This window comes from Rhinichthys klamathensis, unplaced genomic scaffold (assembly GCF_029890125.1).
Source record: "Rhinichthys klamathensis goyatoka isolate OS25496 unplaced genomic scaffold, OSU_Roscu_1.1 h1tg000007l_1, whole genome shotgun sequence".
NCBI lineage: Eukaryota > Metazoa > Chordata > Actinopteri > Cypriniformes > Leuciscidae > Rhinichthys > Rhinichthys klamathensis.
This window is the reverse complement of record NW_026606560.1, coordinates 1,433,119-1,455,464: the sequence shown is the minus strand read 5'-3', so window position 1 is coordinate 1,455,464 and position 22,346 is coordinate 1,433,119. Positions and strand designations below refer to the sequence as shown.

The following is a 22,346-nucleotide window of genomic DNA, read 5'->3' as shown; positions in this document are numbered from 1 at the left end:
TTATCTGTCTTCCACTGTCCCTTTTTTTTCTTTTTCTGAATTAATTTTCAGTCAAACTTGACCACAAATTATACATATTTTTAAATGTAATACAATTATAATTAAATTTAGTTAAGCTTACATGAAACTCCACTTGTTTTACACTCCATTCCCATGAGACTCCATCACATCCATAAAAGTCTAATGTAGGTTTAAAAGTAATTACTGCATTTAATTTGAATTTAAATACATGATCCGGACTCTTTCCGTAGGACTTTTATAAGAACTTTCCAGACATTTTGCGTGTTCGGATGTGTCTGGCTTCACATTTCCACACGCGTTGTAATGTTGTAATGACCTTCTGCTGACAAAACTACGTTTTATTTTTGGACGTTATAACATGAAATTAAGGTATGTTTTAATAAATTTAACCGAATACTGTTTCTGACATAAGATATAAAACCACTGCTTGTGCGCTGTTAGCTTTTATAATGTAGCTACAATTCAGTTCAACTTGACATCCGATGTGATTCCAGACAGCACTTCCAACTGTCCTTAAACGAATGATTAATGTTTTCATATTATTTGAATTGCAGGTAAAATGTTGGCCAGTATAATCGGACGTCACATCCTTGGCAACTTTGCGGTGAGTGAAACATTTTACCCGTCAAATTTTCTTTTTATTCTATAATTCTTCTAATTTTGTTTATTTATTTATTCTATTTACTCGTGTTTCCATCATGAATAACACTCCGTGTTATATAAATGTAATATATCTCTAACACGTTATGTATTTTATTTTAATTTTGTTTCATGAGAATCATTATCAAGATGGAAGAAATTGTTTTAATTCACATTTGTTCTTTGTTCAGGTGTCCAGAAAGTTTGCCTGTTTAGGGCAGTGGACCGCTCATTGTTCAACACTGTTCACTAGAGGTTTATATGGACAGTTGCCCCCAAGACATGTTGCTGGTGCCGTTCTGGGAGTTCAGTCATTTCACTGGTCTGGTCAGAGACCGAAAAAACGGCCACAGGAAGAGAGTCCACCAAGAGAACTTGATTTGCTTCGTTATGACATGAGAGACCTAAAGAAAGCTCCAAAGCCGGCCCTCTATCTCGGATTATCTGGTCTCATACCTTTTGTATCCGCTCCTTTACTTATGGCTGTCACGGAACTGTATCTTCCCGAAGTTGCATTTGCTCAAGTTGCATACGGAGCGTCCATTGTTTCCTTTCTTGGTGGGGTACGCTGGGGTTTCGCCTTGCCTTCTGGAAGTCCAGCAAAACCTGACTGGCTCAATTTAGCCAACAGCGTGGTTCCCTGTCTGATTGCTTGGACAGCACTCCTTTTTTGCCATGACATTACACAGTCTGCTGTGCTTGTGATAATGGGGCTTGGGATATCATTGCATTATGACCTGTCCCTCATGCCTACATACCCCGGCTGGTTTAAAGCACTGAGGACAATCCTCACAGCTGTAGCCTTTTTCTCCTTGATAGGCACTGTTGTCATTAAGCAGTTTTATCCTGAGAAGAAGTATTTCTCTGATAAATGATTTAGGCATATTTGTAATGTCAGTCCATTGATATTAAACATGTTAAAAGTGTCATCACTAATAATGTTTTGCATCATACACCATGTTGAATCACTGAATCTTTCTGTGTTTTCATTTCTGACTCCATTCTCTTACTTTTGATAAAATATCCACTTGGCTTCCTATTGTTGACGGGTTGGCCAAACAGGTATTAAGTTCCAGTAGTGAATTCAAATGACAATGGACAGTTTTTCCTGACTTTTAATATAACTTCACACACTGTGTCAGTTAGATTGCGAGAAGTCAAATTAAAATTCTGTGAAATAAAATTAGAATTGTGTGTTTTAGATTAGAATTAGAGTTTAATGTTCTGTTTTGTTGGAATTTGTAAGAGTTTCTGTTATGTCAGGGGCGGGTGGTAGTGCTGAAGAGTAGAGCCTAATTGATTTAAAGGGATTAGTTCACCCAAAAATGAAAATTAGCCCATGATTTATTCACCCTGAAGCCATCCTAGGTGTATTATATGATATTCTTCTTTCAGAAGAATACAATCGGAGTTATATAAAAAAATGTCCTGGCTCTTCCAAGCTTTATAATGGGAGTTAATGGCTGAATGTCTTTGGAAGTCCATCAAAGTGCATCCATTCATGATTAAAGTGCTCCACGCGTCTCCGGGGGTTACTAAAGGCCTTCTGAAGTGAAGCGATGCGTTCGTGTAAGAAAAATATCCATATTTAAAACTTTATCGATTAAAAAAAATAGCTTCCAGACGGCCGTACGCATGGATTTACGCCAAAAGAGTAACCCTTGAACTTGATGCACAACATAATGACGAGCACGGTTGACCAGCCCTGTTTGTTTGAACCACAAGAGGCGTCAAAGCTCACGCTACTCCTACATCCTACGTCATACAACGGCAAGTGTTACTCTTTTGGCGTAAGTCGACTTGCGTACGGCCATCTGCCGGAAGCTAGTTATTTTAGTCGACTGAGATAGGGCATTAAGGACCACAGACCTAGCGTGGAATCAGTGGCTTTGAAACACTGTTCTAACGCCGCACACTTCTCATATACCTGCATACAAGCGGGTGTAGGCCTAGAATATTTCTGTCAATCCCCACATGGCACACAGAAATTATTTATTCTAAAAAAGGATCTGCCCTTGTCCAAAAGCTCCTGCAGAAAGCATAACACATCCGCAACAGAACAGAGAAAAGGGAACACGATGTGTCTGTGTTCGCACCATCGCTCAAACACATTCCATTTCCGATCATATGCAGAGCGCGTTGAAGCTGCTTGTGCGTTTTTCTTTTGCTATTTGAGCAAATGTAAACACAAAAAATATATTTAATGTAGCATCTCATTCCCTGCTATTGAAGTTTACCCAACTATGACGACTTCCACTTCTGAGAAACCCGGAAATGTTAACAGGGTCAATACGTGATTACGGAATTGACCCTGAAATGTTAACAGGGTCAATAGGATGTGTCACGTCACGTGATTTTCTTGCATCTAGCCAAAAACTGTGATAAGCAATTTGGTAGTCCTATTCGTATTTTATATGTCTATGGTCTTATTAAGCCTGGTGATGAAAGTTAATATATGTGAAATAAAATGATATATTTAAATAATTATTTTAAAACAAATTACAGTCCTTCAAAGTATTTAATTACAAATTACTTTTCATTTATTTTTGTTAAGGAAAATAAAATGACAAAATACATAATTAAATACGTGTTTCAAATACATGTAGCCCTAGTTGAAATTCTGCCCATCTCTGGCTGTGATTCTTTGAAGGCCGTGAAGGTCTGACTGAGGGTTGTCAAATGGGATGGTCTCGCCCAGAGCCATAGAGAGATGGCTCTGGTCTCGCCCAGAGCCATATAGAGTGAGAGTTGCGACAACTCCATTGACTCCAATGGAACGGTTTTTTACAGCAATGGCGGCTCGCGGAGCCTCTCAATAGTTCCCGGAAGTAGCAGCAGCGCGGTAGAGTTAGAGCAGAACAGACCGTTTGTGATGCACTTTTAAAAGGTAAGACGTTTAAAGAATAAGATTGTATATTATCAGTACATCTGAATCCAATTAACTTGTAAGTTTAACTGTATTAAAACATGCTAGTTGATTATTGCTCTCTAAATTAGTAGTTTTAGGGGACGTTATCAGGTAAAATAAAGGTCATTGGATAAAGTTAGTACGGCATAACAAACCACGAACAGCATATTAATGTTTAAACCCGTTCTATTAATGCATGTTTATCCTTTGTTGTGTAATAAGAGGGAAATACTTCTAAACAGAGGTTAAATATAACATTGGGGAGTGTGATAGTTGTAATTGATAAAATGAGAATATCGGTTTCAATCCATATTAAATGTGCAATAACGGGGAAAAATCCTTATTTTAGATTTCATATTTGAGTAAGGAAAAACGTATGGTTGGCGTTTTTTATTCATTGTGTTTCTGTTGACTATTACCTGTCTATATTATGATTTAGCTCAGCTGATTTGTATTGATAGGAAAGGGAGATGGAAGTTTATAAGTAAGATTAAAAACATGCTTAAAACGGCAGCAAGCCGTGTTCTAGATCAAATCACACTAGGCTAAATGGGGTATTATAAATACCATAACTGTATTATATACTAACTCCTATATATAATTTATCCCGTTTTTGTTTCCTTTATCTCTTTCAACACAAGAAGCACAAAGAGGATTCGGTGGATCCTGAAGACTCCTGCACTGACGCTGTACCCTCATCAGTCTCAGCTCCTTGGATTTTGCAAGACTTTACTTGCTCCCTATTTTTAATAACATTAAACTTCCCAGTGTTGGTCTTTGTGGAAAAAGTGCAGATACACCTAAGTATGATTAGCACACAAGTTCTATTTAGATTGCTCCTGACTTGAGCATATTTTCTGTGTCTGACAACATAGAGGAAAGGCCAGACAACATGCTTGACGTGCAGTTTATTAGACATTTATAAATCCCATTGTGCTAATTCAGTGCAAAAGTGTATATATAGGTCATTGACAAATAAACAAAGTCTAAAATCTTTTCAAAACTGATGTAATGTATATTTTTGTGTCATGAACAATGTATTTGAACAAGTTTCAGTTGTGAACATTTCTAAGTGTTTAAATTCACCTGAAAGTGTACCAACCTACCCCTAACTTTAAAGCAATTACCAGTATTTGATAGAGATCTAAAAGGATCATTATGGCTCCTCTGGACAATGCATTATCATGCACACTGCAATTACCATAATAAGAGAGCCATGTTTGCAGTTGTGCCCCCCCGACATACAAATTGCTAGACAAAAGGTTTTCAATTATCAGCTATAAATCTACTGAAATGTATAAAATTTGTTTATATGAAAGGTTAAAATGATGCCATAGAAATTAGAATTTCATTTTTATTTTTTTTATGATTAAAACACCATTTAAATTAGTATTTTAGTCTGTTAATTTGTGCGGACAGTTACACAACCTGACATTTTGGGGGGTTTAAGATAACAAAACATAAAATATGTATTATCTAAATGTACTAAAAATTAATTTAAACTAAATAGGTTTTATAGATTTAAGTGATGTATGTCATGAATTTATCAAATTATGTTAAGGAAATAATGTACTTGGACACTTAGAAAATAATGTATGTGTGTATAATCATGTTTTGTTTTAAAATGAAATATGTATTCATTTATATAGTAATAAGTGCATAAGAATTGTAAACATTACGATGAATGCAATTTTACTTGTTTGCAATGGCATTTTAAGACAATCACCTGTTTCCTGCAAGTCTCCTGTCCTTGTGAAACCATAGTGAACATTACATGATAACCCTTAAATAACATACAAGTTTAAGAACACAAAAATACTTCAAAACAACTGCAAAACGGTCTTTAACCAAGGTAAAGTTAGCCAGAAAATATGTTAACAAAGGCAGGCAACACTGGTTGACCACAATAAACATTAAATATCAGCAGATTTTTATCTTTTAAAAACAATATTGCTGTAACTACATACACATACTACATCCAAATGTCAATGTATTATATACATATTGTAAACCAACGCATTTATTGACTACAAACTACCAAAAATCACAGTTCAGCTCTCTACCTCCATCGATTTGAATTGGCGCCGAAGCACTTCCTGGAACTATCTGAGGTCTACGCGAATCACGTGACAACCAAGCATTTAGAACTTCCGTTGTCGCAACTCTCTCTCTATATGGCTCTGGTCTCGCCTATGGAGGAGTGTTCTTGTCGCCTAGCAACTGTGACAGCTGCCGTGTGCCGTTGATGAGTGGCAGTAATGTTTGTACTGGACATTTTTGAAAGTTAAACTGTCTGAAAACAAAACAGGGTTCACAAATGGTCTAAATATGTTCACCACGGTCCATTTCTTTATATAATAAAGAGTATAACCTATCTATATCGCATCTTAGAAAGATATGAGTCAACATTTAAACCGCTTTAAAGTTTTTTTTTTCTTTTTTCCATTTGTATCATTAGATTTTTGAGTAAGTTGAAACCCAATACTTACGTTTAATTCATTATTGTCATTTATTAATTTCTCTCAAAAATTTTTTATGTTGTCACTGGCATGCAATGAATTCTGGGGTAGACAAAGCCACGAAGGATCCATCTGTTGTTTCCCATGAATGAAGGATGCATTTTGGAGGCCACATTTGAAGGATCCTTCGAATTGGGACAACCTTCGTCGTGACTCAATGACGCAATCGGCCTTCAAATGCGGCCTTCGAAGGATGCAGCCTTTGAAATGGGACGCAGCTATTTGCTTATTTCTTTAGTACATGCAGGAGCCAATTTTTGCCGCTTGTATGCAGGTATGTGAGATATTGTAATTAATTAACTACAATATTTGAGTTAATTAAAAGGTTTCAGATTTTAATGCAATTGAATTAGGCCTAACTTTCAGCAACACAAAGTATTTAAGTGGAATCATAGTTTAATAAATATGTTGACTCAAATGGAATAAGTTTACAGAACTCATAATAAATATTAGTTTTTAAACTTAAATGGTTTAAGGCAATTTGTTTCCTTAAAAGCTTTGAGTTGCCCTAACTCGTTGGGTTTTACAGTGTATGCTGCTGAAAGTTTTTCAGTGCTTTATCTCATTTTTTTACTGTACACTATTTGTTGGCAACTGTACTACAAAAAACTAAGACTCTAAGATTCTAAGATCCACCTTTCAAGAATCCACCAAAATACACTGTTGCACATTCCAAATGATTGTTTCTCTCATGTTTCTTTTTTAGGTGCCCCACGCTCCTCCAACATCACAATTTTTATGATACAAGCCAAAAACCTGCCATATGCCTTCGTTCACCAATGCAGAATTCAGTGCTCCCTATTGTAACACATTCAGTTCACATAAATCACCATAACACACATGGCGACCTTGTCATTGAGTATATTGCAATACATTTAATAATAAGAAAAACAGAAATTAAGTCTATTTCTCAGGGGTTTTCCCCCCTCAATTAAAGACTTAAAAATTGTTTTATGCAGAATTACAATGAAAAACGTAATTTTCGATAATTGTTATCGAAAAGCACGACTTTAGTTTCAGCAGATGGCAGCAAATACTAAGTAAAGTCGTATTTCACCAAAACCGATCTTTTCTCTATCTCTTTTTTTCTTGCCCTTCTAAACCATTGGAGGATCAGCCCTGCGGTGTGCAATGCAAGACTCCCCCACTTGACTCTGCTCATACAGACTGAACTGAGATCAGCGCTCCAGTGTATTTGCGAGACACCCCACTTAGACTCTGCTCGTACAGACTGAACTCAGATCAGCATTTGGCGCGCACCCACCGTCGTTCACTCGATCCGAGCTTCAGGAAGCTGCTAGGTTTCCTCCTCGGAGAAAAGCAACGACATGGACCGGCTTTAATTAGCAATTATTTCTGCCACCGAGCCGTTTCCCTGCAACGGCCGGGTTTACGTTTGAAGAGTGAAGTTGGAGAAGAAAAGCGGAGCTTCGTGCCCGCATGATATAATGATCCTTATCAAAACAGAGCTCGCGCGCGGCTCGAGACCTGACTCACGAGACATGATGAACAGTTGAGCTCGCGCTGTGTTGTGGCTCCGCGGCAAAGTATCTCGTCAGTCGTCAGTCTGGCGGTTGACTGAATGAAAAAAAAACACGCGGTTTCTAAGGTTTTTGTTATGCCTGAGGTAACTGCGGAATGCTAAAGTATTAGTTTTCAGTGAAGAGAAATTCGCTGGGTTATTGGAAACTGCAACAAGCACGTTGGAAACGCGGCGTTTTTCAACGTAATGGTGACCTGTCGTAATAGTCTCACATTGACAGACACGAGACCGGCGAGTTTATTTACACAATGTTTTTAAACAGTCACTTCATTTTTGTCAACCCGAAAATACGTTTATTTTGCGGATGTTGTCAAACTTTTACCATCAGACAGTTAGCGAGCTAAGTTAAGTTAGCGAGTTCCGCCGGCTGATTTGCCGCGCTAAAGTCGCATAGTTTAGTTACATAAAACTGAAGACAAAACAGTAACTTATTGGAAGGGAAAACTGACGGGCTGTCATGGCAACTTGGATTGTTACTTAAGGTCGAGACGAGAGATCAACACAAAAGCCACGGTGTCGAACCTGCTGTCACTATTGAGTCTGTCTTTGTGTTTGTGGACCAAAGTTGAGGAGAGGTTTGCTCACCATGTATCAGAACAAGACCTGTTTCACCATCTAATGCACTGACCATCGGATTCATCGATACATTGCTATTGTAGATTATTTCTCAAACCCCATCCATCAGAATGAAGGGACCCGAGAGCAAAAACAAAAGGAAACTCTGCACCTCTGAGCAGCGGGAGAGCAGCACTGAAGGGAAAGACGAGGTGAGTGAACTTGCTCTGAAAAGTGGACCCGTTTTAACACAGATACATTGCATGTTTATTTTAAAATGCTAGGTAAACATAACACAATGCAAAGGCAGTCCTTTTAGATAGTGGTGCATGTGACGCAGCTGCCCTGCAGAATGAGCGCAGTGCATTCATTCATTCAGTCCATCCGTGAAGAATCTGCTTACAGATCAAGTGCATTATGGCATTGAAGCTTTTCTTACAAAAATCCCTCATCAAGTGATATAGTGAAAGCAGGAGCATACAGAGGAAAAAGTGTAAGGTCGCCTGCTTGTGTATAGTACTTACTATAGCTTGCAAAGCATTCAGCTGATGATGAATTAACTGTCTTCTTTATTTTGTTTAAATTATTATATACGACTAGTTTGTTCCATTGCATTATATTTCAGACTGATGGACTATTATTAAAAACAATACACACCCAGGACATCATTAATGCACACTGGGTTTTGTGTGTTTTTGCATTGTCTATAATTAGCTTTGTACACTTATTCGAGTAAGTTTATGGGACTTGCTCAAGTTTATTACCTACATTATATTTGTTTTGCAAGAGTTTTATTGGCTCCTTGTTTTCTGACAATGTGAGTCTTGTGTTATCATTGACGGTGATAGGACAGAGTGACACTGGAAGGAAATTCAAAGTGGCTGTAATTCATCCTAAGCGAGTGCAATACATTGTTTCTATTGTTCAGAGAAGTAGGCCTACCGACTAGATTAAAGTAAGAAATAGTCAGGTCATAAAGTTGTTTTTGTAACATGAGTTTCTCATATATCCAAATTTCTTGAACATAGCACTGCTTGCACTCATTCCCGTCTATAAAGAGCATCAGTCTGGTCAAGCATTATTTTGTTTTTATCAAAATGTCTGGCTCGTGTTTACTCTGATATTTTGGCACGTTTTTCATACCAGTCACATTGTAGTAGCTAAGAGGAAGTCAAATTCAGTCACTATGTGACTGTTTTGTTTCCGTGTTTAATGTTATTCAGTGTTCTGCCTGATGAGATCATAAAGGGAGTGGCACGGGTCAGGTGAGCCATTAGTCTTCTTTCTAACCTGACCCGGATGGCAGAGTGACCTAGAGTGCAGAGTTCATCTTTTTTTGGTTGCACTTTCTGAGATGTAAAATCCTGTGTTTCCATGCGTTTTGCCTTTTTAATGTGCTGCATGGCTTTTTGTGCAAAAGTGCAGATGCTTAGGTTGCAAGACATGGTGTAGACAGAGTATACAATAAACCTGACAAGTATTCTGACATGTAAGTTTCAGATTTTTGAGGGAAAATTTATGCTTATTAATCAGTGAACGATTCATTTCCAACATGACAGAATGTGAAAATAACACCTGGAAGAAAACATCTTCCAACATATTCGAAAAAAAGAAATTACCGTAGTCCATGCTTTAGGATTTGCAACTGGATTATAAATTGTGATTACAGTTGCGATGCAAAACAGTGGATTTAGTGCTAACAAGAGGGTCCACTGTTCAAACTATTGATATTGCTATGAACTCCACAGCACCCTTTTGATTCATTCTTTTGAATGCTCTCCATGTGCAGTAAAACATTTTGTCCAGTCCTATTGTACTATAATTCAGAATTGGAATGCACATCTTATAAGGTTTGGCTCCTGTTTCTTCATGGGCTCAGTTTTTTCCTTCTTATAAGTTATAACCTTTCAGTGGTGAGCTAAACATCTGTGGTATTCAGCTTTGTTTTAAGAGTTCCTCTCCCCGGTAGACATTGAACTATGTTTTAAAAGTTCTTTGACCAGCAGCACAGATGGCTTGGGCTGGTGCAAAAAGCTGTTACATAAGCAAATCCCAACCCAAATCAGCTTTTCATCCTCGCATTTACTTGAATAAATATTTTTTATCATTTGAGAGATGAACTGACATAACCGGACTTGGTTAGATAATGGAAAATGGGGTTACAACATGTTGTTGATGTTGCTGAAGACTAATTCCCTTTTGGCATGTAAGCTCTTAACTCTTATACTGAAATGAGGGCTAAAATAGGCCAGTGCTGTACTGTAAGCCTGTTAAACATTGCTGTCGAGAGCTTTCTGTCTGATCGGTGTAGCATCTGCATCAATAGGGATGGTGCCAGATATGCTCCTCAATCAATTGCAGTGTTGTAAGGTATGGTCTGCTAATCAGGTTATGGAGAGTGGCCTCAGTAGACATACAGCCTTGAATAGTTTTGTCGTAGTTCATTAGAGAGCATTTGGATTATCCTTTAACTCCTAGCCTTTATGATATGGTGAATCTATAACTGGGAAATTGCTTCTGTGCACTTAATGAGTCAGTGAAGGGTTTAATCTAGAGCTGCAATAGACAGTGAAGCAAAAGGAAAAGATGCTGTCACTAGTCATCGCATTATGCAGAACTATCATTTAAAAGGCCATGGCCATCTGATCAAGTGCGTTTGTGTGGTTTCCAATTAAATTAAATTATCCAATTAAAATCTTTCAGATCTTTCATATTCACTCATTTTCACTCACTCTCTCCCCTCTGTTTCTACACAGACATCTGCTCAGTTGATGATTTCATAATTTGATGTAAAAATGTCACTCACTGGTAGTTTTACCTTGATAAGCAAATCATGTTTGACAGTGTGAACACATTCAATGTGTATTTATTAAACACACTAATGTGTCATGGCCAAAAACACTGCCAGCATTGAGTTTAGAAGCAATGATAAATTGTTGTTCTCATAGGAAGAAATGGAGACATGCACATAAGGCTGGGTAATGTAGAGAAGGTGCTGACTAACAGCATGCAGCGAAGGGACAATGTTCCTACTTTCTGAAAGTAGGAACATTGTCCCTTCGCTGCATGCTGTTAGTCACACAGCAGGGCGTTTTTAGTTCGTCTCACTCTGCTGGTCTCAGCCTTTATTTTAGGGCTGTTCATTGGTCTCAACTGAATTGGATCATTTAAAACTCCATGAAATGAAAATAGAAGTTTGAAGTTTTGTGGTCTTTTAGTATAGGTCTATCTTTGAGGCCATCAATAAGCTTGTGCACTCTTATTAGTTGACAAAACGTTTAGAAGTTATAAACATTTAAAATTCACAGACTTCCTCTTCCAGGAAAATATTGATGACTAATATTGTGCTTACTGGTGAATACTGTAATAATCCTAATAATTTTAATATATATATTTTTTAAATATTGGCCTAAAATATTCCGTTATCAGTCATAGTGCACTGTCAAACAGAGAATAATTAAGCGCTGACATGAGGACCAGATGATTTTTGGGTGATTAGACTTAGCCTAGTTGTTTCCTCTCTGAGACCCTTATCAGATGTTCAAAATAGGCATTAAAACAGTGGTGCATGCCAGGTTTTATGGAGCACAAGTTACATACCACTTCACTCTGCAATCATAAATGACATGAAATTACTGATCCATTCACAAGCTCTGAAATTTTATGGCACAGGCTTAGTTCCACCAACCAGTTCAAAACACATCACAAACACCTCTCTGTTATGTGCAGATGCTGAATGTGATTAATAAACAAAAGATCTGTGCCCGGTTGCATAAAGCACCTTAAGTTTTTCCCTTAAGTATGATACTTAAGGGGCGATTTACCCTTACCACTTAAGGGTGTTGCATATGATCTCTTAAACGGTTCTCTTAGGTAAGGGAAACATTTAAGTGTTTCACGACAGCGATCCTGGATTCACGTTATAAAAGTCTGTTGTTGCCATAGGTTACGCAAAACACTAACATGTCGGAATATCACGTGTCAGTCCAGTGACGCTATGACGTAACACCGCGTTAGCTCCGAAAGTGGCGGCAGTTTGTGTTGTTCACCGTCTCATGCTTTGGCATTTGTTTAGGTTTTGTGAATGCACTTCTGGCTCTGTGTCTCGAAATACAGCTGAGTATATTTCCATAGCATACCTGTTTTCTTCTGTCATGATTCCTTTTAAAATACAGAATCAGCTCGTTCTCCTGTGAATTTTTTTCTGCACGGGTCGGCCACACACTCTCCGTGCGCGCACTGACTTAACGTTGTGATAGTTTACATGCGAGTCGCGTGTAATGACGTCTAGTTTGATAGCGATGTCAAATATTGCGCGTCGATCAAATCGGTATTCTTGCAACAATTTTTCATCGCTAAATTAGTCCAAAGGGTTCTCCCTATTCCCTATGATCTTCAGCTGGTTCCATAAATTCAGCCATGTCTTATTTTTGTCCGCGTTACTCTTAAGGTTACGATTTCCAAACCTTAAAGTCCCTGTAAAGGCAATTTAAAAAAAAAATTCTTAACACATTATAAAGAAATGTATTGCTAAAACATATTACAAAGACTGTGAACTGTGAAGTACTGAATTGTGGAGTTAGATCGTTAAACAGTTTTTCACCATTGCTATTTTCCGGATTTTCTGGGCAGGGCTAAAACAGGGCTCGATGACGCACTGGCGCCCTTGAGCTCCTGGACACGCCCCTACTTGATGACGCACTGGAGCCCCTGAGGCTGGCCGCTCCTAACAATATTATAGCGCACATTCACATCAGTTTGCCGCTCAATCGCGAGTTACTGTCAGTACTATTATTAGTAACACAGTCTACAGATTGCTAGCTACTAGCTATGCCTTCGTCACGGAAATGCGTACTACCTGGATGCGATCACCGGATCACGTACAAAACAGATCGGTGTCCTTGTTTAAATTTCCGAAAAACGATTACATCAGAATCATAAACACGGGACGTGATGGTAAACTGTCCATTGTGCCAATGGATGATATGCACATGAGATTTGCCTTGATGTTGAGAGTGGCGTGGGAGCTGTACCTCTGTCATGGGAAAGATGTAAATTTCGGGACACATCATCAGTAATGTACCTTTGAATCAGGGGGTGTTTCGGCCTTTCAACACTAGACACCCTCATCAAAGGTGGCCAGCTACAGGGTGATCAAACCTGAGCTTGTGTCCCATGCCCAATCATGAAAATTGCCTGGTTTGTTACATGGCGCTGCCCATGGGACTATGCAAGGCAGGAGGCGTCCTCTTCCCTGAGTCAAGCCTAAGGTTGACCGCATACCTTGTTCAGCCTCCTCATGGAGGGTTGTGACATGGGTTCTCAAGTGGGTTATAGGGTGGGGGATTAGTGAGTGGGTCATGTTGATGCTCTTTGAGCCCAACAAGGGTCCTTCCTCTTAATCCATATCCACTGGCTGCTTCTTTCGGCCGCTTCAGAGATTGATCTAATTGTTTGTCGCAGAGCCTGTCCACGGATGCCAAGGTCTTTCAGCAGTCTGATGGTAGAAGAAGCCACAAAACCTCTGCATCCCACTTCAACCGGATAGACGTTCGCTTTCCATCCTCGTTGATGAGCGTCTGCTGCCAGTTCTGTATAGCGCAGTTTCTTGCGTTCATAGGCCTCATCCGTTGAATTCTCCCATGGGACTGTGAGCTCAGTGATGTACACAGACTTCAATGAAGGGGACCAGAGAACCAAATCTGGTCTAAGAGTGGTGACTGCAATCTCAGGTGGAAAGATTAGTTGCTGGCCTATATCGACTAGCATCTTCCAGTCACGGGCCATGGCTAGCTGTCCAGCTTCTGGTTTGGTAGGGGGATGGTTGGACTTTTTCTGTCCCTCTCGGATGAAGGTTGGGGCCGTGATGGACTTGATTGCTCTCAGGGGCAAGGAGTTGGTGGTATTCTTCTGGCTCTCAAGAGCTGCTGCCAGACTCTTGAGGACCTGGTTGTGTCTTCAGGTGTAGCGACCTTGTGTGAGGCTGGTCTTACAACCGACCAAGATGTGCTTAAGAGTCGCTGGAGTTGGGCAGAGGGCACAGGTTGGGTCCTCGCCATACCACTGGTGGAGGTTTTTTGGAGATGGGAGCACATCATAGGTGGCTCTGATGATGAAGCTGATGTTGCTTGCCTCCATTTCCCAGAGCTCCCTCCAGCTAAGCTTTCTCCTCTCCAGGCCTTCCCACCTCATCCATTGTCCCTGCTTGGCAAGAGAGACAGCCTTTGCACTTCTTACCGCCTCCTCCTGACGGCGCACCTCCTCGACCACCATTTTCCTCCTCTCTGATGTTGAGGCCTTACGCCAAGTTGGCTTGCTTGCCGTAAGGCCAAGGCCTCCTCTTCCCAACTGGACGTGCCCTACAATGTCGCTGTGCCTCAGGGCTGATGTAGCTTGCTGCACTGCGTCGGATGGTGTCCATTTCCGTCCAGTTAACAGAGATGGAACGGCATTGCTGATGGTCTGGTCTCTGAAGTCCTTCAAAGTCATCTGGAGTCTCACTTTAGAACACTTGTACTCTTCGGTGAGGCTCGTGATAGGAAGTTCAAGGACCCCTTTGCCGTAGAGGCTGATGTTAGTCAGACATCGTGGGACGCCGAGCCATTTCTTCACGTATGAAGTCATGGTTCGCTCCATCTTCTCCACAGTTGTTATTGGGAGCTCGTAAATAGTGAGTGGCCACATTACCCGAGGGAGAAGTCCAAATTGCAGGCACCAGAGCTTGAGCTTCCCTGGCAGAAGGGTATTGTTGATGTTTTCTAGACTGTTGGTAATGTCCTGCCTTACTTGCTGCACTTGGTCTTTGTTCCTGAGGCTTGCATTGTACCATCTACCCAGGCTTTTGACAGGTTGCTCAGACACTGTTGGTTTTGGGTCATCACCAATGCAGAACTTCACATCTTAAAGCTGTCCCTTAACTATTGAGATGCTTCGTGACTTGTTTGGTTTGATTTTCATCCGGGCCCACTTGATGTTCTCCTGCAGTTTTCCAAGTAGCCGCCTGGCACATGCTGCAGTAGTGGTCACGGTGGTCATGTCATCCATGTATGCTCGGATAGGTGGAAGGCGAATCCCGTTCTTAGTTCGCTCCCCCCCCACCACCCATCTTGAGGCCCTGATGATGACCTCCATGGCCATTGTGAAGGCCAGGGGTGAAATTGTACAGCCTGCCATGACGCCTATTTCCACGCGCTGCCATGATGTTGTAAAGTCGGCTGTTGTAAAGCATAGTTGCAGGTCTTCGAAGTAGGCTTTTACTAGACTAGCGACGGATGATGGAACGTGGAAGAATTTGAAGGATTCCCAGAGGAGGTTATGGGGAACTGATCCAAAGGCATTGGCCAGGTCAAGGAAGATGACATGGATATCTCTCTTGTCTCTCTTCGCCGCTTGGATCTGGTGCCAGATCATGCTGGTATGCTCCAAGCAACCAGAGAACCCAGGAATGCCGGCCTTCTGTACGGATGTGTCAATGTACTTGTTCTTCTCCAAGTAGGTAGACAACCTCCGTGCTATCACGCTGAAAAAGATTTTTCCCTCAACGTTGAGAAGGCAGATTGGCCGGAATTGACTAATGTCTGTCGCATCCTTCTCCTTGGGAATCAGCACCCCTCCAGCCCTTTGCCACGCCTTAGGTATTATTCCCTTCTGCCACACTATCCTCATGAGCCTCCAAAGATAGCGTAGAACATCTGGTGCGTTCTTGTAGAGCTTATACGGTACTCCATTCGGCCCGGGGGCTGATGCTGATCTTGCACGCCATACTGTACTCTCTACTTCCTTCCATTTTGGAGGGCCAGTCTCCAGATTGAATTCGGGAGGTTGAATAGGTGGGATGTCATGTGGGATATCTATTTGTTCATGCCTTTTTGGTTCATGGTTGACCTTTTTTAGATGTTCTTCCAGTTCCTGCTTCGGAATTTTCAGAATTCCGCTTTTTTCCTTAGCGAAGAGATCTTTAACGAACTTGAAGGGGTTTTTGTAGAACCTAGTTCTTGTGTGTTCCTTCTTCTTGCGAAGTTTCCTCAGGTTCTCTGCTCTTCGCAAGGTTGCCAACCGACACTTGATGTCCCCCTGGAGTAGCTTGAGACTCTCTCTCTCTGCATCAGAGGCCTTCTTCCACTGCTTTCTCAGCTGCCTTCTCTCTCTGACCAGCATTTCGATCTCTTGCTGCCTCCTGGATTTGGCTGGTGCTGGTATTGCTTTGTCACTTCTCCTTGTGTTTACTCCAAAGTGCTCTTCTCCATAGTGGTAGATGATGTCACCCATCCTTTCCAGCTTTTTTTCTGCTGTGCCCACTTGTTGCTCCAGGATTTTTGTCAGGTCGTTGTTGACTATTTCCCACTCTCTCTTTTCAACAGCTTTGGGCCACTTCACACTCGGTTTGTGCCCTTTGATCTTTTCCTCCTTGGGAGGTCTCTGTGGTTGAGTGGGTTCCTCCACCAGCATTTCTGTGCTTGTTTTATCATCCTCAGTGACAAAGGTGCTGATGCTCTGCGAACTTTGGTTTTTATCCCGTCGCTGTGCTTCAATCGACTGATTTGACTGGTTGCTTCGTAAGAAGTACTGGTCAATGCGAGGCCCTTGTTTCTGCTCTCTCAAGCACCCTCTCTTTCCTTGGTGGGTCCTCAACCCCCTGTATGATGTTTTTTTTCGCCCAGCCACAGGTGCACACTTGAAGAGAGTGTCCAGCTGCTGTTGTGGTTGTCTCATGTGCCGTGTTCTTGCTCATAGTCATGTCCGTTCCTGGGTCTGTAACCATGTTGTCAGTCATTGAGCCATCTTGCGCCCCCGCTCTCGCAGGCTCTAGGGGTATGTTCCTTTGTTCACTTTCTGTAGCATTTGGCGGGTGTCTCCAACAAACTGAAGCAGTGTCGGAGACTGCCGCCATGGGTAGCTAGCCCATGACAGCCCCAGTGGGGACTATTCCCTCCAGTCAGCTGTCTCTCCAAGCTGTCACACAGACTTTCCTATGTTGTCAGCTGTCCTTTCACAGCGGTCACTGGACAAGTCCAGATACTCAGAATCATAAACACGGGACGTGATGGTAAACTGTCCATTGTGCCAATGGATGATATGCACATGAGATTTGCCTTGATGTTGAGAGTGGCGTGGGAGCTGTACCTCTGTCATGGGAAAGATGTAAATTTCGGGACACATCATCAGTAATGTACCTTTGAATCAGGGGGTGTTTCGGCCTTTCAACACTAGACACCCTCATCAAAGGTGGCCAGCTACAGGGTGATCAAACCTGAGCTTGTGTCCCATCCCCAATCATGAAAATTGCCTGGTTTGTTACATGGCGCTGCCCATGGGACTATGCAAGGCAGGAGGCGTCCTCTTCCCTGAGTCATACCTTGTTCAGCCTCCTCATGGAGGGTTGTGACATGGGTTCAAGAAGAAGTGGATTAATTTTGTGAAGAGCCAACCTTGATGGAGAGCTGAGGATCACCGCCAAAACCCGCCTCTGTAAGTGATCATTTTACACGGGATAGTTTTATAAACTTTCGTCGGAGATAACTGTCTGGGATTCACTGATAATCCGCTGTTATTGGTGAATGGGGCCGAACCGACTCCCGCCTCAGCCTTCATCCTCCCGTCGCGCCGACAACTGGTGCCATCATCGGCAGTGCGTGCCCACCGTGCGAGCATCCATTCCGGCTGTAGAGTTGAGTGTGGTGAGTCGACGGCAGCTTTCCCGCGAGTGGGCGTGGTTTCAGCGCAGCCAGTGGACACGCCCCCAGCGTTTGAGAGCAGAGATTACTGCTCATTTTTTCAAGATTTTGATAGCTTATTTTATGTACTTGCTGACTTTTTTTATCATTCAAATTTGGCTGGGTGACTAATAACAAATTTTTCTGTGGTGTGACAAACCCAAAACACATACTTAATTTTGACTTTACAGGGACTTTAAGGGTATTTTTCTGCAACACCCTTAGGTTTAAGGGAAACATGAGGGCGACCTTAAGGGAAAATTACACTTAAGGTGCTTTATGCAACCGTGCACTGTCTTTTTTTCTCCAGAATAGTGTTGTCACGGTACCAAAATTTCAGTATTCGGTACCAATACCAGTGAAAATCCACGGTTCTCGGTACCAATTTCGGTACCAAAGCTTAATTTAGATAAAATTTACATATATTAAAGTGTATATCACAGTTACAAAGATGGAAACTGTAGTATTAAAAACACTTTACAATAAGATTATATTTGTTAGATAACATTAGATAAAATGACCTAACAATAAACCATAGTTATATACATAGCAATTATTCTCATTGGGGTTAATTTAAAAATATACTAAATACATTTTTTAAATCAAAAGTTTTCTCTGTTAACATTATTTAATGCACAATGAATGAAGTGAACAAACATGAACAATCAAGTGTTTGTATTAAATAACATTCACAAACATTAATGTTGTAAAAATATATTGTTCACTCAATGTGTTGATGTTAACACATTAAGTAATGTTAATGAATGGTATCTTATTGTAGTGTTACCAAACTTGACAGGAGATAAAACATGTTTTATTTGACTTAACTGTAGCCTACTTTTATTTAATCCAAAACTGCCAAAAATGTCACTCTTGCCTGTCTTCAAAACTTGAGAACCCTGTAGCTGATTTCTAATGCAAGGGCTAGAAATCAATTAATTCTTTGCTGATACTTCCTCGTCATCACGGAGAGCGCAGTTTGCACCGCTTTCTCCTTCTCTCCACAAGCGCTCGCTCTCGCATGTCTCCGCTATGCAACCATAAACAGTGACGCGCCTGGAAAAACAAGCTCGCACGTCGCTTCTATTATGAGTGCGCTTCCCGCGCGCCTACATTTGAAATTTGCACGCGCAAAAAACGTGCTGTGTGAACGGCCCTTTATGGCAACGTGACATTAGCCTAATTCAACATATGTCCATATGTGGCTCTTTCCTCCTTTCTTGTCAACAAGTGGATTCAGAGCCAACGCATTAGCAGCGCCGCCGGTCGCCATGTCTCAGTGTTTTTATGAAGAGGACGCAACTCTGCACCTTTCGGACAGCGCATCAAGAACCGGATTAACCCGGTACTCGGTACCTAGAAAAGCTGGTACCGTAACCGTTAATTTTTTTTAGTACCGACTTGGTACCGAAGTACCGAGTTTTTTGACAACACTACTCCAGAAAATAACTGAAGCAGCTTATTTAACAAATCAGCCATAACATGTTATATGAATAGAAAATAGTAAAATGTGTGCATTGTTATTGCTCGTGGCTGTGCTGTCTGGCTGTGAGATGGTAGTGTTATTAACTGGCCGGTCTGAGGTCTTATCAAGGCTCACAACTGGGATCAACAGAGAATTGCACTGTATTATGAGGTAGATCAGACGAGGAAGAGGAATGCTACAAGCGGGAGCCTGTGTTTGTAGGAGAACATGTCATAAAAACAGCTGTTTTAATGCAGTAGAAAGCACTCTGACCAGTCACTAGAGAGGGGAGTGGTTCAATCTTTTTGTTGTGTAAAGGGCAAAGAGCACTTTTGTGAATAGTCAGATTTTTCCTTGTCTTAAAGAAACCACTTTATTGTAAGAAATAAAGACAAAAAAAGTGAGTGTCTTGTCCATTGATACTTTTTGCCTTCTTAATGGGTGTATAGGACCATCAATAGTTGGAAAAAACATCCGGCCGTTATTTGCTTTCCTGTTGAACTAATCTACTTTGTTCCTTCCAATCATTTTAGATCACTAGTAGCACAGTTAAAATTCACTAGTAGAGTTGTCAAGTTAGTTGGGAGATTTTTTTTTTCCTTAAGAAAATCAAACTCTCAGTATCGGCAGATATTCTTCTGAATAATCGCCTATCGTATCAGCTGAGAAATTTAGTATCGGTGTATCTCTATTTAATTTTTAAAAAATGCATTCATATTTTGTGTGTAGCATTTATTTCTCGATTATTTGAGAATCAAGCTAGCATTTAGTAATAGCCAGATATCAGTTAGACAATGCACTGGTGTCTACGCAAGTCAGCACATGATGCTATCGAAACTTAGAGCTTTCTTTATTTTAATTTCAACTTAGGTGAGTCCCTGCACTTTTGACATTCTTTCATCTATACGTTTCTATCATTTACAACTGTTCACTGATGAAGGATCCTGCCCACTTTTCTGTTTCATTTTATTTATATCATTGTAGATTTTATTTATTAAGTCTTTAAATAAAATAGGCCAGAATAGATAATAACATGCCTTTTAATTTACTCTCAGATGGTCAGTTTAAATATTGTTTCTGGAATCAAGTTTTCAACATCAAGTTATTGTTTTACAGAGGATTTTGTCTGCATTCCCTGTAAAGTGCTCTGTTACTTGGTGTTATAAGGATTTGTCTTTGCTTCTTTTAGACTGTAGGCAGCCAAAGTCTTTTGTTTCCTAGGGTAACCTAACTCTCCCTCCATCTTCCCTCTTAGCACATTGAGCAATGCCATGCCATTCAAAGACTTCTTAGAACTATGGAGACGTCTTCGAAAAATATATAAATATAAACCTTTAATCAACATTTTAGAGCAAAGCCTACAGTTACCTCATACACTAATCAAGAAGGCAGCGTAATGCCAAAGAAATCTTTGTACATGTTTCTTGCTTTGTTTTACTTCTATTCCCTCATGTTGCTCTTCTCTAAATTAGTCCTGCATGAAGCGTTCCCCTTCTTCTGTTATCAGTCATTTCTCAAAATTGAAAGCTCTCCAGCACCATCATTATTATGGCTGAGCACACGTTGTTTGAGCTGGTGGCACAGATGAAAACCACTCAGAGGCACAGCTACTCGACAGCTTCCTTTATCCCTGAATTTGCACACCATGTGTAATTATAAAAAATCTTCTAGATTACAGCACTTGGCATTGCTTAATCCATGTTATAATAAGCCAAACACGGATAGACTGGAGAGACTAATTCTTTTGAGATGCAGGTCTACATCATAGACTGTAAAATAATATGGACATAGTGTCCGTGGCGGCGTCACCCGTAGGTTTCTGAAGAGCATTTTTTAAGCCTAAAGTGGGCGGAGCCGGTCGTCGCCATCTTGGCACTGTGCGTCACTCCCGTCCCGGATAACCAAAATTGGGCAAAGAGGCGGGGCGTACGTGCAGCGGAGGTGCCTGGTTGCTGAATCTACGCCCACCTAACTCAATGTGATCGAGTTTGCTCAGGCTAAGGAGCTAATGCTATAATGCTACTGGCAGTACCGTCTCAAGGGCTGTGCCAAGTGTGTGACCACACAGGGCCTCGTGCTAAAGTGACAGCTGACTTGATGATGAAGTTCATGTTTTTGCCCTCAGAAATACTATAATAGTTAAAGGGTTAGTTCACCCAAAAATGAAAATTATGTCAGTAATTACTCACCCTCATGTTGTTCCAACCCCGTAAGACATTCGTTCATCTTCGGAACACGAATTAAGATATTTTTGATGAAATCTGAGAGCTGGATCACTCCTCCATACTAGTCCATAGGCTTCTTCAGGGATTGAAATTGCCGGCCTCGAAAAGTTATTAAAGACAGCGTTAAAATAGTCCAAGTGACTACAGTGGGTCAATCTTAAGTTTATCAAGCGACGAGAATACTTTTTGTGCGCAAAAACAAACAAAAAGAACGACTTTAACTCAAATAAATGTTGTTCTCCAAAACACGTTGGCCACAATTATTGGCACCCCTAGAATTTTTTACTAGTAAAATATCTCTGAAGTATATTCCCAGTAATATTTACCTTTTTTTAGCACACAGGGTGACTAGGAACATGAAATTGTCTAGCTATGACTTCTTGTTTCACAGGAATTTAAATATGTGGAAACACAAAGGCCAAATTCCCTTAATCATCCATCACAATGAGTAAAACCAAAGAATATAGTTCTGATGTGCATCAAAAGATTGTTGACCATCACAAAAATAGAAAGTGGCTGTAAGAAAATAGCTTAAGCATTGACAATCTCCATTTTGACCATGCATAAGGGAAATAATTAAGAAGTTCCAATCAACTAAAGATGTTAAGAATCTGCTAGAAAGAGGACATGCGTCTATATTGTCTTAATGCACGGTGGGGAGGAGAGTTTATAGCCAATGACTCTCCAAGGATCACAGATGGAGAATTGCAGAGATTACTTGAGTCTTGGGGGTTAGAAAGCCTAAAAAAATATATCAA

At 40.7% G+C, this 22,346-nt stretch overlaps 2 protein-coding genes across 7 annotated transcripts in view; both read left to right on the top strand.

Annotated features, from left to right (window-relative positions):
• The first annotated feature begins 538 nt into the window (after positions 1-538).
• On the top strand, positions 539-1,586 carry tmem69 (transmembrane protein 69). The gene is made up of 2 exons (XM_056260006.1): positions 539-625; positions 852-1,586. Exons 1-2 carry the CDS (start codon positions 581-583, stop codon positions 1,533-1,535), a joined length of 729 nt encoding a protein of 242 aa, XP_056115981.1. The 5' UTR covers positions 539-580; the 3' UTR covers positions 1,536-1,586.
• Positions 1,587-7,267: 5,681 nt separating this feature from the next.
• mast2 (microtubule associated serine/threonine kinase 2) overlaps positions 7,268-22,346 on the top strand; it is a 178,388-nt gene continuing 163,309 nt past the window's right edge. For 3 of the 6 annotated variants that reach the window (XM_056259260.1, XM_056259278.1, XM_056259252.1), the window contains exon 1: positions 7,270-8,397. In XM_056259260.1, coding sequence (XP_056115235.1) covers positions 8,317-8,397 — 81 coding nt within the window. In that variant the 5' untranslated portion in view covers positions 7,270-8,316. Of the gene's footprint in view, positions 8,398-22,346 lie in introns of all 6 variants that reach the window. The other 3 variants (XM_056259286.1, XM_056259268.1, XM_056259319.1) reach the window with 2 other exon arrangements.

Excerpts from the sequence above, each read along its gene's own strand:
- tmem69 (XM_056260006.1), top strand. The coding sequence starts at position 581 with ATGTTGGCCAGTATAATCGGACGTCACATCCTTGGCAACTTTGCG. Across the intron at positions 626-851 it reads ACATCCTTGGCAACTTTGCG|GTGTCCAGAAAGTTTGCCTG; the intron begins GTGAGTGAAACA and ends TTCTTTGTTCAG.